The 17,591-nt window shown below is 42.1% G+C and overlaps 1 protein-coding gene across 1 annotated transcript in view; it reads right to left on the reverse strand.

Annotated features, from left to right (window-relative positions):
* Nucleotides 1-10,340, reverse strand: part of LOC135483671 (U3 small nucleolar RNA-associated protein 6 homolog) — a 39,450-nt gene extending 29,110 nt beyond the window's left edge. The window contains exons 1-13 of the mRNA XM_064764673.1: nt 10,124-10,340; nt 9,167-9,251; nt 8,895-8,936; nt 8,506-8,577; nt 8,141-8,161; nt 7,750-7,797; nt 7,116-7,179; nt 6,810-6,928; nt 6,470-6,541; nt 6,071-6,167; nt 5,786-5,870; nt 5,410-5,507; nt 5,191-5,262 (exon numbers count right to left, since the gene is read on the reverse strand). Coding sequence (XP_064620743.1) covers nt 5,191-5,262; nt 5,410-5,507; nt 5,786-5,870; nt 6,071-6,167; nt 6,470-6,541; nt 6,810-6,928; nt 7,116-7,179; nt 7,750-7,797; nt 8,141-8,161; nt 8,506-8,577; nt 8,895-8,936; nt 9,167-9,251; nt 10,124-10,215 — 967 coding nt within the window. The 5' untranslated portion in view covers nt 10,216-10,340. The remainder of the gene's footprint in view (nt 1-5,190; nt 5,263-5,409; nt 5,508-5,785; nt 5,871-6,070; nt 6,168-6,469; nt 6,542-6,809; nt 6,929-7,115; nt 7,180-7,749; nt 7,798-8,140; nt 8,162-8,505; nt 8,578-8,894; nt 8,937-9,166; nt 9,252-10,123) is intronic.
* Nucleotides 10,341-17,591: the final 7,251 nt, after the last annotated feature.

The raw sequence follows: 17,591 nt of genomic DNA on the forward strand, positions 1-17,591 counted from the left end.
CTAATAGAGGTTCTGCTGTATGTGTCACTTTCTTGTGTGATCAACATTTACTGCTTGAATACGTTAAACTGATGCAAAACCAACTGATTTATGCTAAACTTTGTCACATTCTGACATTGTGTACAAATGTACAAAACTTCTAAGTCATTGATTATAAAAAGGAATTTTCATAATCATTGTTTCGACTTTCTTTCTTTCATTCCTTTCTTTCAATCGTGTGATGGAAAATTTCATGGTGAGAACAGACCACCGTGATGGACAATTAGGACACTCCACCGATGAGTTTCCCTCTCCAACTGACCACGGTAACTGGACTCACACAGTATGAAGCCACTTCCCCGGGATCCCTTATAGCCAGATCCTTCATGCCGAGGACCTTTTGGACCCTTTTTGTATCAGCCCTTTCACACCATTATGTGTTTCACAGAGATTTCCACCTCAAGCTGTGACAGTCATCAGTGCTCATTGTACTGCTGCGACACCATGGGGAAATACTGTGTTAAAGGGGAAGCGGCAACCGAGGTGATCTTGTACATTGTACATGTACATTTGGACCACATTCTGTCATGAAGGATTGATGGCTAATCATACAAGCACTGACAATACTCCAGGGTACCCAGTGAACTATTTAGCTTCAACACTTGAGTCAACAGATCCTTGTTCTTAGATCAAAAGTGAATCAGACAAAAAAGCCACTTCCCTTTTAAGACCAGGATGACAAGTTCTTTACAACACCTCAATGGAACTCCCTTCCTTCAGACCCATCAATGGTACTTTTTGGAGCCAGATTCAGCCCATCCGTTCAAAATAACCCAGCATCTTTGGTGGGACCTTTACACCCTCAGAGTCTGAGCCCACTCCAGATGATCGCTCACAGAAGACTGATTCCTCAAGTCCTTCTGCCAAATCTTTCACAGTGGAACCCATTGTATCATGTCTCAAAGTCTCGATAGATCTGTGACAAATGTAGCTGAGTTGCACAGTCGGAGGCCCCTTAATCAAACCCTCATTCTGGTGAAACTAATTTGGATCTGCTCACTTTTTAGCTAAACTCAGCTTGTATTTATCATTTTGAGGGTCTCTTGCTGTGCTGGTCACACAGTATTACCCTGGGGAGGCCAGGTGGTGAGCTTTTTGCTCAGTGACACAGGTCACACCCACCAGGCATGCCTCCCTTTTCAAACATATCTTTGAAATTGACGCATGAAAAACGAACATCCCACCGAAGTCTCCAACTTTGGCTATCTTGTGCCGACGTGCCAGACTCCTTCGCCGATGGTAGACTGTTCCACTGATGGCTTCATGATCCTCACGAACCACTCGAGGGATACTTGACCAAGATTGATTACTCTGATAGAATCAGATTATCCTGATCAATGGACACGATGGATTCATTTCACCGATGCACAGGTTCTGATCGCTCATGTCGGGCGATCGGCACACTCTTAGATTCATCGCTCATTCGGCGAGGGGACCTAGATATTTTCTAAGACGGCTGTGACTGGGGAATCAAGTGGTTGTGATCACACCTAGTCTCTTGCAACCTCAGGTAGGCCACTGCAATCCAATGGCAACTCTGATGGTCGGGCACTTTTCAACATCGTAAAAGTTGTCAGTTGTCAACATAACACAGTGACTACAGAGTGTGGAACTGGAGACAAAATAATCTTGTGATGATAATATCAAATATAATCCAAAGAAAGCTGACCAACTACAACCACCATTATTTATTGACCAGAAATCTGAAGGGGATCTGGTAACATCAGAAGATGCATCCTGATCGAAAAACTTGCTGGTCACATTTAACCACAACAGGTTATTATTTATTCAGGCTGTCAGAAAAAACCTTTATTATGACGGGATTAAGAGAGCCCAAACATATCTGGTTATCAGCTTGATGAACAATGAAAGTCTATAACGTAATACGATGCTTTTTTTACTGGATTTTACTCCATGATGTGGAGTCAGCTATAACAGTAATTCGGGGCTTGCTTAAGCAAATTCGTTCACTTGGGAATGAACTGACCAACTTCTAGGTGACGGCCCAGACACCTCCAGCAACACTGCCTCTCTGTAGCAGATCAGTCATGTCAGTGGTGTATCATCATATAAGCCTTCATCCTCGACACCTCTTCCTTCTCAATAATAAATGAGTGACCGCTTTGTCCGATCTCCATCCTGCTGTCATTGTCAGACTCAGTGATAATGATACAATCAGGTTAAGAATGGACATTGATTCTCTTATTAGATCAACCACAGCAAATAGCCAATTCATCTTTTGATGACAGTCTATACTCAACAGAGGAGTATTGTTCGTTGATGAGGAGGTCAGCTGGACTTCTCCCCAGGACTTCAAGCTCAGAAGCAAACAAATTCAGGTACCTTTTTACATTGGATTACTTCCCTCAGTGATACGAATGACAGGAGAACATCTTCTCCATAAAGTGACCTTCTCATGGCCAACTGACTGTGACTCAAACTTGACGTCTGCATCCAAGGGACCATTATAGGCCTTGCTGACGTGAACGAACCCACAACGTAGCATCAATTTTCTTCCGCTCGGGCCCTCTTTTAGTCCTGAGACACTCAGGGGACAGTTGATTAGGGTTAGCAGTGTTTATTGACATATAAATATCTCTTCACCTACTGATGTGTTATCAATACTTTGCTACAGGGCAAGATGGGCAGGTTCAGGGGTCGATCAATAGCACAGCTCCGCCAGCCACCTCAAGCAGCTGCACAGGTTGATTTGATGTGATAACGACAGAGAGATTTGTCATTTATGAGGAGAGGGAAGAGGAAATTGGTCTAGATTCAGATGAACACACTTTTACTTTGTGAACACTCCAGGAATGCAAACTTTCCAACATTATCCAAAACGTTCTCCTTTCTCAGGACAGGGCAGCTCAGCCAAGCTGATACTTGCCAAGTTGGGGAATTGATTCTTTAGGGTGGTTTAGAATGTTTTCCACCTGTACTGCTTGCAGTTCCATGTTATGTCTTGGGAACCATACATACTTTTGTTTGGCCTAGTCCTTTGCCAAGAGCCCAATTATTTCATTTGCAACAACAATTTGCACAAAATGATTATTTTCGCACACTTTTTCCACTCATTAGTGCCAAAGTCTGGCTTTGACATCGTTCGATCATTTACATGACCTTCGAATAAACGCTAATGGTATCGACAAGCAAAATGCGGCATATTATGTCATTATTTCTGTTGATATGTTCACATTATGAGGAGAAAACACCACTCTCTATTTGATTTCTCAGCCTATTGTGTGCTTTGTTTGCTTCCGCAATTGAGTGGCAAAATCACAGCCACAGAGTCAGGTAATTATTACCAGACCCAATACCCAAGCTTTTATTATGTTCCTTCCAACTTCAACGCGTATTGACCTAAGGTTTGTATTGACTAAACCTTTCAAATCAGGCTTTGAATTTTTTATTTATGTTTTTTAAATCGTGTTTGACTTCAACTTAAACCAGTGTATTTTCTTTTAAAGTTAAGTCAATCTTTTTAGTTTTGATTAAACTGTACACATCAGTTTTTGTGTGTAATAAAGCAACCCCAATGAACTTTGAGTGTTGGTTGCTGACGAGCCATATGAAGAGGTTGGTTTGGTTCTGTCGGTACAACGTAAATGAAACAGCCAGGAAGAACACTCATTTTTACACACACTTCAGCCCAGCACAATGCATGGACTGACCCCCAAAACAGTTGGAGTTAATTGATCAATTAACTGTCACAGTCATGTGACCCAAGCTCCCTACTTCATGCACTTATTTTCATACACAATATAATCAGATTTTATATTGAAAGACTCTGCTATAATCCAATGCATGGACTAAGCCCCTAAACAGTTAGAGTTAATTGATCAATTAAGTGTCACTGTGACCAAAGCTCCCTACTTCATACATAGTAATACTGTCAATTATACAAGCCATAGTTACTTATCAGAATCCACCACAGGCACATACCAAATGCTTTTGTAATAGCATAGATATCAGCATACTCATAATTTTCAAAGAGCGCCACCTATATGGCAGACAAGAAATCAAATTGCACTAATTTTCATTTTGAAAGAAGGTCTTGCCTAGGGGTACCCACAAACCAAGTATGAACCTTCCAGGTCAAGTGGTTAAGAAACGGCCAGTTGAGTTTGTTGGTTAAAATTTGGAGTTGGAAATCCCTGAATAGTGGTGTAAACAGAAGCAGTATTTTCTATAGGAAATGTTTTTTATACCTTATTAGTAATCAACCCACGCCAGCCGAGCCGGACACAGATCTCTGAATGTCCCTTGTTTGATGGGTTGATCTCCATAGCATAACCATCTCAATCCATCACCAAAGATACTTTTTTTCACCGTCTTATTATTCTGTCCACGTCTTCCTGAGATTTTGTTCGTTCACCCAGAAAATGGATCTGATCAAGATGTGGATGATATTTAGCACTGGGCCGGCAGGAAAAGCTGTCTGATTGGTGCTGAGTTGTATCACCCGGCGAAATTTTTGAGAAAAAAGTGTCAGTGTCACCATCATCAAAGCACCAAAAAATACTGATAAATGTCAGAGGAGACCATTTCAAAAAAATTGGCGGTGCAATCATCTATCAACGACATACCAACTACTAGTGAGGTCAAATCAACACAATATCAATGTATTCATCAAGTGCACCGCGGTCACTAAAACTCAAATCAGATTAAATTCTATCAAAATCTGCCGGAGGTCTGTTTCGATTCCCACACTAAAGATATGTCGCACTTCAACACAATGTATTTGCATTTTCAATCATGGATATTGGAATAAAAAACATCCCGCCTGTCAACAGAGAAACTGATCTAACCCCAGGGTGTTTTGAAAGAAATTATCGTCCCATGAGAGTTCGAGCAGGGTACTTGGACGGCGGTGCCACCTTTTGTTTCATGATCACACTAGTCAGTAGGCCACCAAGACAAACTTCAGAAACTGATCTTCCACCTGGCGTTATATTTTGGAAGGAAGTATCGTCCCATTAAAGTCTGTGCGTGGCAGTTGGACACCTGGTGTTTCATGATCACATCAGTCAGTACAATCCATGCAAGACCTGTATAAGTGAAACAGATATCTGTATCCACAGTGCTTTGAAAGACACAAAAGCTTGAAAACAACAGCCAAAAAAGCAAGAACATAATCTAATCTGGACTTACCATTATTTAGATGTGCGACAGCATTTTCATATACCTGGCAAGCTTTTTTCTCCAGGGCTATCCTCTCTTCAACTGAAAAATATAAACAAGACATGTCAATCTCAGGGAGACACCATCAAGTTGACCTGCTCAACAACTGAAAACATTGGTCAACTCGCAGCAAAATGCTTACAGAGGTGACTGCAGGGGGAGACAAGAAGAATGGATTCATTGTTTTACCTCTGCCTTCCTTGTTTGTACTGAGGAGTTTCTCTTCCAAGCACTGTCTTGCCACAGCATTCCAAGTGAATGGACTATCACCATAATGGGTCTTCAATCTGAAAGGGTAATGGATACCATTCACTTATACATGAGGATTTCCCTTGTAACTGGGACTAAATATCATTTTCTGGTTTCTGCAGACTTCACAATGACAAAGATATAAAAAGGGTAGGTACTATAAGGCTGAAGTAGCTAGGAAGTGTGAGAGAATCCACACAGAAAGCTTAGAAAAGTTGAGCTCTGCAGCACATGAACTTGTAGACTAATAGAAGCCAGTTTGACACCAATTGCACAAAAGTGAGCGGAGAAATTTAGTTGTTGAACTGAGACTTACTCATTGTAGACATCCTCGGTCATGTCTTGTGTGAAGTCGAACAACTTACAGACGGGCAAGAATGAGAGGCAGAATTCAACATCACCTGAAAGTGGAACAGCAACATAAAGTGCTCAAGTTACTTCAGGGAGAAACATTCTCTAGGTCGCAAGGCTGTGGAAAGTAAGTGGTGACAGAATGCCATGGCCCGTCTCGAAAACTAATACCAAAATCTCTACTTTGACCGATTTCCTAACGTGAAGAATCAGTTACCGGTCCTCATCAATTCTAGCAAAGACAGCTTACCAGGGAATGCTTCCAGGGCCTTCTTGTAAACGATTTGAGCCACTTGGCCAGCAAGGACAGCATCCTGTACATCAGATTCAGTTTCTTCATTCTCATCCTGAAAGGTAGAACTCCTCTTGTTAGACAGCATGTTAGCAGATGAAGGCATGAAGTCGTTACATGTAGATAAACATATATGAAACAACATAATGCTATGCCACCAGGTTACCTTCTCAATTAAGACCACCAAATATTTTTTGGTTTCTTTCTAAAGGACACATGGGTTACATGTATATTGTGGTGGTCCTAGATCGGTATTCTCAACATCAAAACCCTGGGCTTTTGTCTAGGAGATCCTGAGTGTGTGTCTTCTGCTTGACAATCAATATAAAACAGCTCTCCCTCCTCATGACCACTGACCTCATTTTCCAGCCCAAGAATTTCCCTTCTTTTCCTTAACTTATCAGCATTGAGAAGTTCAAGTCTGTAGTACTGAAAAAGAAAAGGATCAACTATTCAGTTTGGAAGTATCCCAAACTATAATGTCCTTTTTTATGAATCCAATAGTTTGAAACTTTACAGGCGGTTTCAAAGGAATATGAAAACACAGCCACTAGTACATGTAATTCACATCCTGCTACACAGGGACAAAGTCAAAGGCAGATGACAGTGCAGGACACTTAACATGCAAGCGTGTCTGTCTAAGTCAGTGAATGCTAAGAAGAAGACAACTATGACAGGCAGTCAAAATGTAGCCCACCTCAAGCCAAAGATGTTTTGCCTCTGGGTTGAATCTTAGACCTCGCTGTAAAAGGCTTCTGGCATTATCTGTGTTGCCATGGTCTTCAAACTCCCACTTCGCAGCCAAGATCCATAAATCTGAAGCAAAGATATCATCAACATCACATTTAACGTTGGTGAATCAGGTTGTATCGACACTAAGGTCACCGAATCAAATTCTGGTTCATGCCATACCTCATGGGACAGATAATGCCAATTATTGTGTAGTAGACAAAGAGTTTTAACCCCAAGACTGCTCCTATGACTTGTGTATACAGGTACATACCTGGCTTCCTGCTATGAACCTGTAACATCCTGGTATACAGCCGACTGATGGTAGCCTTCTCTTTCTGCAAGACACACAATGGGTGAGGTCAAGTTTTGAGTAAAAAGGGATTGAGTAAAAGTTGAGTTTACTTAGAATTAACCTGAACTCTTTACCCCAGGTTCAGGTAAACTCAGAGTAGACCTCTGATGGAGTTCCTTCTCCCGTGGGAAAGATATATGTCCATGAAGAAGTCAGACACCTCTTTGCTGTGTAGTATGGCTGTTGATTTGGCGATGACCTGTGTATACCCTATCTGTCAATGATAGCCACCCGAGGCCAAGTACAGTAAAAAAGTCGGCATTCTCTTCTCAGAGGTGGAAATAAATCTCCTGTTTCCCCCCTTCAGCCATGGTACTCTCCACAGATCACCTCAAACTGTTCATCTGTGAGTCGCAAGTGCCTGTGAAAAGGTTTTTCGCTATACGCTGGTCTTCTGGTGAAGTTTTCCTGTCTTTCTTGGGAAAGAGCTTGTAAAAACTGGCATAAAAAACATGCTGACAGCAACATGTGGGCCAGAGTGGTCCACTCCAAAGTATTCTCGAAGATTTTTTGTCTCTACAAAGTGTTTGACTAATCATAAATGGACACCTACCCTTTGTTTAGAGAATTCAATATGCGACAGCCATAATTTGACATCATCCTGAAAAGAACGAACGGTTCCGTTGAACTTGCAACTTGCAACAATCAACTGTCTGCCATCCACAGCACATGTCTGAGGTAGATCATGTGTCAAAAGAAGCTATCAGTGTCAGTTATGTATTCAATTATGAATACTTGTAATGAGGAACTAACTATCAAGATGGTGTCATCCAACTCCACATTAAGGAATAATAATTTGTCAGAATTGCAGCAACGTTAGGGCTTAAAGAACTTCATTTCATCGTTGACAATAATCAAATGAGACATTCTTTGGGAGTAAACCAAATTGGAGTTTGTGAAAAACTTGTCCGCCATCTGTCTCGAACAGGTCTTTTGCAACATACCTGAAACCGGGAGCAGGCCATCTGAAAACAAGGAGACAAACTCGTGAATAAATAGGAAAAAAAATCCGATAAAATGCAAGAATTTCTTATCATTAACCAAATATGGGTGAGGTAATGGTGATGGTGTGGGATTCAACTGACCCTGGTCTCTTCAGTCTCAACACTAAAGAAGGACAGGCACAAGCACTTTACATCACATTTAATCACTACACCTGTTCATCACAACCAACACTGGTTCATTGAAAGAGAAGGCACTAGGTCTGTTCTGGAGCTCAACTTTGCTAGTACAGTGGAAAACTTTGTGAATCACTGTGCTCTCCATGACTTCATTGGCACCAGTCGGCAAACATCTCATCCTGACCTACCCTGAATAGTTTGTGGATCCTTTGGACGATGGCAACATCAATCTCAAACTTCTTGAAGTTATAACCAGTCCTCTGGAAAGGGAATAACAAATACAGTTTTAATATGGAGGCCTTTGTTGATGCTGACAATTCAATATCAATCAGTGACAACTGGGAGATGATGGGCAGAGGGAAAAAAAACCAATTAGGACAAACATGGCATCAAATTTCCCACCATGAAATCAAAGATATTGAACACTTATCCATTTGACCACCCCAACATTTCTTCTTCTTTAGCAAAGAACACCACCTGGGCAATGAACATTAGACACAATAGGACAGATGCTTCAAACATTGATCTTTGATCCTAAGTTGTCCACTCAATATCAACTAATTGAGCTGGAGCTTACCTCTCTTCTCTTCTTGACAAGGGATAATACATTCACTTCATACTGAAAAGTGACAGAGAAAGTTATATTCAAATTCTCAAAAAAATCAATAAAAAATGTGATAATCGGATGTCCACCTGTTTCCGAATACTACAAAATCGGGTCGTTTTTCGGTAACAGAGTTAAAACTTTCAAGTTTCACTTTCTCTCAGACAGTGACATTTCTTGTCACAGTAAATGAAGTCAAGGATTCGATAGGTAAGCTGCATGATCGTTTCATCTGTCTACGTTACCTGGATGTACTGAAGATAATCTTCTTTCACCTTGGTTCGCCGTCTAAGTTTGTATTCATGGTGCTTGCGCTTTTTCAATATTTTTCTGAAAAAATAATCTTAGGGGTCAAATACCTCACAAAACTGGAGGCGAAAAGGTGTAGTCAATTGTATAGTACCCCCAGGTATATGGCACAGCTTAACCTGCCGGCTATGAGGGAATTCCTTTATGGCCCAGTGCGGTCAAACTTTGGATCGGTGACCGGTGCGTACAATACATCTGGCAGACCTGGATGCGAGCTCTGGATTTGAAGTTCGGTACTGAGACGCATGAAGCGCTAAGTAGGATCGAGGACGATCCATCTCTGTCCAAAGGGGGGAATGATGTATAGTACCCCCAGGTATATGGCACGGCTTAACCCGCCGGCCATGAGGGAATTTCTTTATGGCCCAGTGGTTGGCGCGTTGGCCCCAGAGTGGAAGTTAAGCAACATTGAGCGCGGTCAACCTTTGGATCGGTGACCAGCGCATACAATACATCAATAATTAGAAGCTGGATGCTGGATCATTTATGCTCAGGTAAGAAAAGAGAAAGGCCTTGTCAACAAGGCTACCATCCCATTTGTCGGTGATCCACAGACTCACGTCACCTTCCCATCATTAGAGACATCATTAGGCTCCCATCATTATCTCAATATCTGTGTGATGCAACATCAAGCTATCTTTCATCTTCTTGGAAATGTCACAACAGAATCTCTCCAAAATATCTCTCGGGACGGGATCTCGGAAATACGAGTATCGAGAGTGGGGTAAAGAACCCAGCCCTTCGGCTGGCCTTGGCCAAGAGACTATACTATGGAGCGGATGGTCAGTATTCAGCACTACTGGAAGAGCTCAATCTACGTGCACATCATGAATCGCGCATACATGTCATGTATCATGCATGATGATGATGATGATGATGATGATGATGCTCACCGAGTTTCATGTTTTGTGAAGAGGCCAACTCTTTCCATTTGCTCCAATTCTGGGAGCATTTCCTCCACGTTTAGCTGCACGAATTCGGCCATGTTGAAGCCTGGTCGATCAGTCTACAGGTCTGGCAAGTTTTTGCCGTTTATTACAACAAACTGGTGAAATAAAGATGAAAACTAAAGCCTAAAAGTGTCACAAACTCGAACACATAGAAAACATGTGCCGATGTGGATTTGTAAACAGGAAGCACTTTAGCGCTGCCAAGTGGAAAATGTTAGAACTAAAATTTCAACCATAACCAGCTGGAAGAGAAACCGCGCGGGATCAATAAATAACCAGCTGGAGGAGTGGCAGCGGCTGTTGTCTCAATTTCACTATGGTAAATCCACAATTCACCATGGTAAACTGACAGCACTTCACCACGTTGAATTGGGACGGTGAAATATTTTACCATAGTGACCATGGTGAATTCTACATTCACCATGGTGAGCATGGCAAACTCTAAATTCACCATGATGAACGGCCTGTAAAAAACGGCCATAGCAAGCTGATGGATGCTTGCCAGAGCCCTCTATTAAACACTGCGTACATTAAGTGTACATTGTTGTTCATTAGTTTTGGTAAAAAAAGTACTCCTTGGACCAATCAATCTGCACAAAATTGTGTCAAGAAGAACCCTTTGCCAATAGCATAATAAAGTTTCAAAATATTCCAATACCGATTGCCTGAGAAAAAATGATTTCCGTAAACCATATCTATCAAAACGTCACCAGTTGGCGCATTGGTATGGCCCTGTCAAAATACAAGTTCTAAACTGACCAGTGAGACCACATTTTCTTAAATATATTATCAAAAAGCATATTTATGTGATGGCCTGACTCTGTAGATTGAGAATTAATTCCACTTTGGTCCATCCCAGCCATGTATTTACTACAACTTGACCTTTTAATAAGCAGTATGTCTCTGCCCTGCATGGTGAGCGAGATGAGACAGTTACAGCCCGCTCGGTGTTATAAAAGATAATGCTCATATTTGATTTTAATGTTTGAATGGCTTTCCCAAAAAAAATTTAGAAGCGAGGTCAACAGGGTCAAACGAAATAGTCTTTGGCGCCAATGATATCAGCAATGATTTGAATTAAGATTCGAGTCGATTCTTTTGGAGTCGGAAATACCCATGCACACGGCAATCGTATCTATATAGCTCCGTGCACGTGATTTGAAGGGACAATTTCGGTGTGGGATTTAGGTGGCCAGGAAGCTGATATGTAATTTGAATCTATCCGCCTGCTCATCACTGTAGTTACAAACTAAATGCTCATCGCTAATAATGAATTTAGCGTGTAATGTGTGACGGGTTGACATGACTTGCAAATCTTAGATTTTTAGGCAAGCGTACAGTTACATTCCGTTTTGGTGAGATCTTTTTTGCAGTTTGATGATATGTCAATAATTCTCTCGACTCCTTGAGAAGTCACGGTCCCACTTGAAGCTATTTTGCATGAAAAACAGCCTGTCTCATGCCCAAGTTGTCCCTTCAACAAAGAATGTTTGTAGCTGATTTTATGGTTTGAAAGGCCATTTTGAAAAAGGGTTTAGAATCGAGGTCAACCAAAATAGTTCTTGGCCGGCCTCAATATACCCTCGGGAATTCATGCCACCGACTAGTCAAACCATTCTCTGGATTGCTCGAACACCTGGAATCAGTGTGTACTTCAGCTTGAAAAGTTCGGGTGAAGGGGTTTTCTTCATGATAATATTCACAATGGTATAAGATGATGGTGTAAGAGGGCCGGCGAATCTAGGAACTGGAAGAAGAGGGAGCGTGCACTGCATTTCTCATCAAAATTCCTGGACAGGTGTGTTCCAAAATTTCATGAGTGGTCAATTAAAAAAAGTTTACATCAATTAGGAGCCGTGCGTCTGGTGCACCCGCTTGGATCCGCGCCTGATAAACGTCCTTTGACAAAATCACCGACTTATTAGATCAAGGTAGCCCTGTAGATGTAATTTATCTAGACTTTTCCAAAGCTTTCGACACTGTGCCCCATGAGCGATTGAAAAACAAGTTACAATACTACGGCGTGCGAGGAAATATCTACAACTGGATATGTGACTTCGTAAGAGATAGGAGGCAAAGGGTTATGGTAGACGGAGCAGCATCCGAGTGGGCGGCTGTGACCAGCGGAGTACCACAAGGCAGTGTCCTTGGTCCGACTTTGTTTATTTATTATGTGAACGACATCCCTCACTGCGTGGAGAACTTAGCAATGATGTTTGCGGATGACGCCAAACTCATAGCAGAAGTCGCAACAACAGAGCAGACGCAGTCGGTGCAAAAAGATCTCAGCAACCTTGATGATTGGACTGAACTATGGCAACTCAGATTTAATATGGATAAATGTAAGAGTATGCATCTCGGAAGAAACAATCCACATGCAGAATACTTTCTGAGGAAAGATGGCCAGAGACATGAGGTTTTAGAATCAGATTGCGAAAAGGACTTGGGGGTGATCATCGATAGAAACCTGACTTTTGAAAATCACATTAATAATGTAGCTAATGTAGCAACAAAGATTGTTGGAATGATCAGGAGATCCTTTGACCATTTGGATACTAGGATGTTTGCGACACTATTTAAAAGTTTGGTAAGGCCACACCTCGAATATGCAAATGTCATCTGGGCCCCCCACCTGAAGAAAAACATAACCGTACTGGAAAACGTACAAAGACGAGCAACAAAGTTAATCCCGGGATTAAGAGACATCAGTTACGAGGAGAGACTCTGCAAATTAGGACTCCCGAGTTTATCCTATAGAAGACTTCGAGGGGACTTAATAGAAACTTACAAGATCACCCATGGTTACTACAACATAGATGGACTTAATCTAACCCAACCTGTCGATGTCACCTATCAAACCAGAGGTCATTCGTATAAGTTAAACAAACCAAGAGCCAAACTAGATATCCGAAAGTACTTTTTTACCAACAGAATCATAGATCCGTGGAATAACTTGCCAGAACAAGCAGTGAATGCCAACTCGCTAAACCAATTTAAAAATATGATTGACACTCATTACAAATCCGAACTCTACAGCACAGAACCTAGATCAATCATCAAATTTCGTACACACCCCGCCATGCCCACGCAAACAAAAGTATTGAAGAAAAAAACTGCTACATACAGGCTAAAAGCCTATTGCAGTATCGTTATGTATGTATATATATATAAAACCGGGCCGAATTAGTCCTGGCTGCTCTGCCAAGTTGTCAACATGGTGAGCGAGATGAGACAGTCACAGCCAGGCCGCATCAATCTTCGCCGCACTGCCTAGTTGTTAATATGGTGAGCGAGATGAGACAGTCACAGCCAGGCCGAATCAGTCCTGGCTGCGCATGCTCTGCCAAGTTGTCAACATGGTGAGCGAGATGAGACAGTCTCAGCCAGGCCGAATCAGTCCTGGCTGCTCTGCCAAGTTGTCAACATGGTGAGCGAGATGAGACAGTCACAGCCAGGCCGAATCAGTCTTGGCTGATCTGCCAAGTTGTCAACATGGTGAGCGAGATGAGACAGTCACAGCCAGGTCGAATCAGTCTTGGCTGCTCTGCCAAGTTGTCAACATGGTGAGCGAGATGAGACAGTCACAGCCAGGCCGAATCAGTCCTTGCGCTGATTCAGCCTGCCTTGACCCTTGTTGCGGAGGTCAGATTCGCAGACACCTCTCGGGTCGTGGCGCCGCTGACTTGCCCTGCCCCCAAGTGTTCATCTGGCGCACACTTCTCATGACGCGTTCACCCAGACACAATGCTACTCTCCCCAAGGCTAATCCCGTCATAATCGAACCAAAATTTAACTTCTGGGTTGTCCCGAACTCAGCCCGATTGAAAATGTTTAATTACGGTAAAAACCGCATATTAAATTCTACTAAAGAAAACCTGCGCCAACAATGAGATCTAGTGGCGTTCTCTGGCGTTTGTAATCAGCATACGGGTGGTTTCTATATATCTTGTCATCAGGCATGAAAAGGGTCTTTCATTTGGTCCCTGTGACGGTGCTGCATGCTGCTGCACTGGCGCCCGTCTTCTCGCCGACGCCAGCAATATAATATACGAGCAAGCCTCCGCGGCTGTTCTGTCCCCTAGGGGCGTGTCCGCTAATGGTAGGCTTCACTTCATGCGATTTAAACGCTCGCTTAGTGGCGCTTTTAATGACATGCTCAAATGTGAGTCTTGTCAGGAGTGGTTAGGATACCATTATCCGGTTGATCCTCAGACAGGGCCCCATGACCGAGGCGCCGGTTTCATCTCGGGACAGATGGATCTCCTGACGCAGAATCACCTTGTTGTCATCCGTTTCGTCTCTGTATCGCTCAGCAACGGCAACAAGGTTTTGTCAGGGTCGTCCACATTTGTCAGTTCTGTCACAGCAAGTTCAATCGATCAGATCACCATCATCGAGAAGACTTTCCTTTACCCGTCCAGTATCTGAGAACAAGAAGCTTCCCTGAGTCCCATGGGGGTGAAGAAAAAGGAATCCCATCATTCAGACATGGGGGCAGAAATACCACTTTGTATGCAAACAGGCTTTTTACATCGTTATTCATTACTTATAAATATAGCAAATCATTGTGAGGGTTAATAACAAGGTAAAGAGGCGGAACGTTTATTTGCCCTACGATTGTAACTGAATAGAAAACTACATGGGCTACTTTTCCCCCAATTTGTATAAGGGAGCGACCGACATTGTAAGAACCCGGGCGCCCTGACCAACCTGAGCGTGAGCGGGTTAAACAATCTTGAAAGTGTCAGTTCCACTTCAGTGTTGTTACTTATTGAAAGAGAGACAGTATCACTTGTACAAATTCAGAATTAATTACAATTTGTTTGAAATACAAAACATGGTGTGTGGTTTTCGGCGACGGCGCCAAAACTATTTGTTATTATTTGTCAGTTACATGTAAAGTATTTGAATGAATGTGGAATGCGCTGGAGAGAGTTTGTTGAAAAAATACATTCTGGTAGGTTTTTGAACACCTAAATGCCATAATAGGAAAACATAGTCTGGCTAATCGGTTAATACCGTTAGTCAGAAACGCCAATGCAATATATCTTTCGGTTTTGCTTGGATTTTTAACTTTCTTGAGTCTGAAGATCTTTTAAACAACTCTCACCTCTTGCACAGTTAAGTTTGAACTCTCTGCACCAACGAAATAATCATATGCTGAGGTCGTTCCCCTTTCCAACTTACCCTCCCAAAATTTGTAATTGGGCTAGTGCTTTTTCACAAATTCGAAATTTAGAGGGGGGGGGGGCTGAAAACAAACAGAAGACGCTCCACTGTCTATATTTACCTAGAAAAGAGCGGAAGCTTTAAGCCATACTAACGTAACTTTCCAGACAATACGGTATTCTGAATAGATAGACAATGATCGCACAATGCATGCAGATCGTTTCTTTTATTTGAAACTTTCTCCAGCAGCTGATGAAACACAAAATGAAATCATGGAAACGAATCCTACAGAACAAAACGAAACGGCACCCGCAAACCGCAGGCGTGCCGACAGAATTCTACACCGGCCAAGGATTAAATCTCGAGATAGCGACATCTCTTGCAACCAATCGCAGTCACAATCAACACCAGTCGCCTGAAAGACGAAGCATCTCTCGTCACATGACACGGAGGATGGTGGTGTCATTTAATGTCGCCAACGAATATTAATCTAATTACAGTTACATCATCTAGTGTTGACATAATCACGGAAACGGGTCACTCAGCGCCTGCGTTCCCAAATGGACCCAATTGATTGATTATACAGGTTGACCCAAATGAATGCCATCTTAAAAGTTGGTGCATTGTGCATCTTTAGAGTTAGCATTTTAAAGGCCGAAACGAAATTAAGATGAGTGCGTCTGAACGAAAAATTCGTAAGGCGGTAGATTGTTCGTCTATAAAGATCTCTTTTGTCGGAAGTAATGTGAGACTAAACTCCCGTAAAGTCCCTATTAATTAAAACATAACCTTTGAATGAGCCGTTAGCGAGATATTTGAGTGGTACTTAAGCACTGTTGATCCCAATAAGTTGCAGTGAGTGTCTCTCGAAGGGTTCCCCTGTCCCGATCACCAGACATGACGGCGCCCCGCTAAGCTTCGAAGGCGGATTTTCGTCTAACTTGGATCAATATTGTGAAAAAAGAGGACCCTTGAAATCGCATTTTCTCTAAGTCCTGTCTTAACTCGCATAATCTGATCTTTGCGTTGGGATACAGAATAGTTATTCAACGACACTGTTAACTTTTGAAGGCTCCTTCAAGAGCTTTGACCAGTTCGAAACGCCTCAATTCCTTTGTTGTGAACAACATGTTTTTCCTCTACCGATTTTTCCGTTATTAGTCCCTTTGAACTTCACAAATGCAGTTATTTTCTTGTGAAGTTTTGCGAATTAAATGGCTTTTGTCGGAAGAAAGGAATTTAATGAATCTTTGTGTCCGGGAACTGCTGTACAACCCAAAGACTGTTGTGCACAAAATCTGCCATGATATTGATCTGAGGAGAAAAAAATCATAAACTCGGGAAGCACTCATGATCACCTGTCTCACTATACACGGACTCTTACGCAGAAGTCATGGAAATTCCGAGCATGAGGGTATCATTCCTGAGCAAATATCTAACGGGTCGTGCTGCACGAACGGTGCAGACGATCGCAAATCAACCAGTGGATGTTAAAGGGTCAATTCTCTATTAAGAACAAAGTACAAAATCAGAGAGTTTCTGCTTCAATGTAAGAAGTGTGCGGCATGCTGCCACATATCTTCAGTTAGATCGCTCTTGGCACACGTTTGAACTGTGTTGTACAAATCGTTACATGGCCTCTCCTTCTAGCTGATTAACCAGGCTAATTTTCTTACACCCCTCTACTAACCAGACACTGATACCTCAATACTTCTAAAGAACACGCGCCTAACTTAAGAAAACAAATTAAACTGAATTTGTGACGGATGTCAGGTTAAAAAAAACATGAATGGTGTGAAGTTATCATTCCAGGGTCAATTATAGAATGACCAAACATTACGCAGTGATGACGACAAGTCTTTGAAAGTCACTGGCCTGATTTCTACAGTTGAACATTTTTGGAAATCTAATTTTGTACTGTCGACGCGCGTGCTTCGCAAACGACCTTTTATGGCCGCTTTGTTGGGAGAAGGAAGCCATGGTTTTCCCCTGAAACTGCAGAATAACGGTTGATCTCAGGATCTACTGCCACTTTGACGAAACACAATCACATAACTGACAAACAAACGTGTTAAATATAACGAATTTTATGTATGCTTTCATTTCAGGTACATGTATTTCCCAAACCGGAAGTAGCATTTAAAAACAACATTTCTAAAGCTGGAGGTAACCGAAACCCTAGCATTCAGCATGACGGTCAGAGTGAGAATATTCCCTCGGCAGAGAGTACATTCACTTTTAT

The sequence above is a fragment of the Lineus longissimus genome, chromosome 1 (genome assembly GCF_910592395.1).
Source record: "Lineus longissimus chromosome 1, tnLinLong1.2, whole genome shotgun sequence".
NCBI classification, from domain to species: Eukaryota; Metazoa; Nemertea; class Pilidiophora; order Heteronemertea; family Lineidae; genus Lineus; species Lineus longissimus.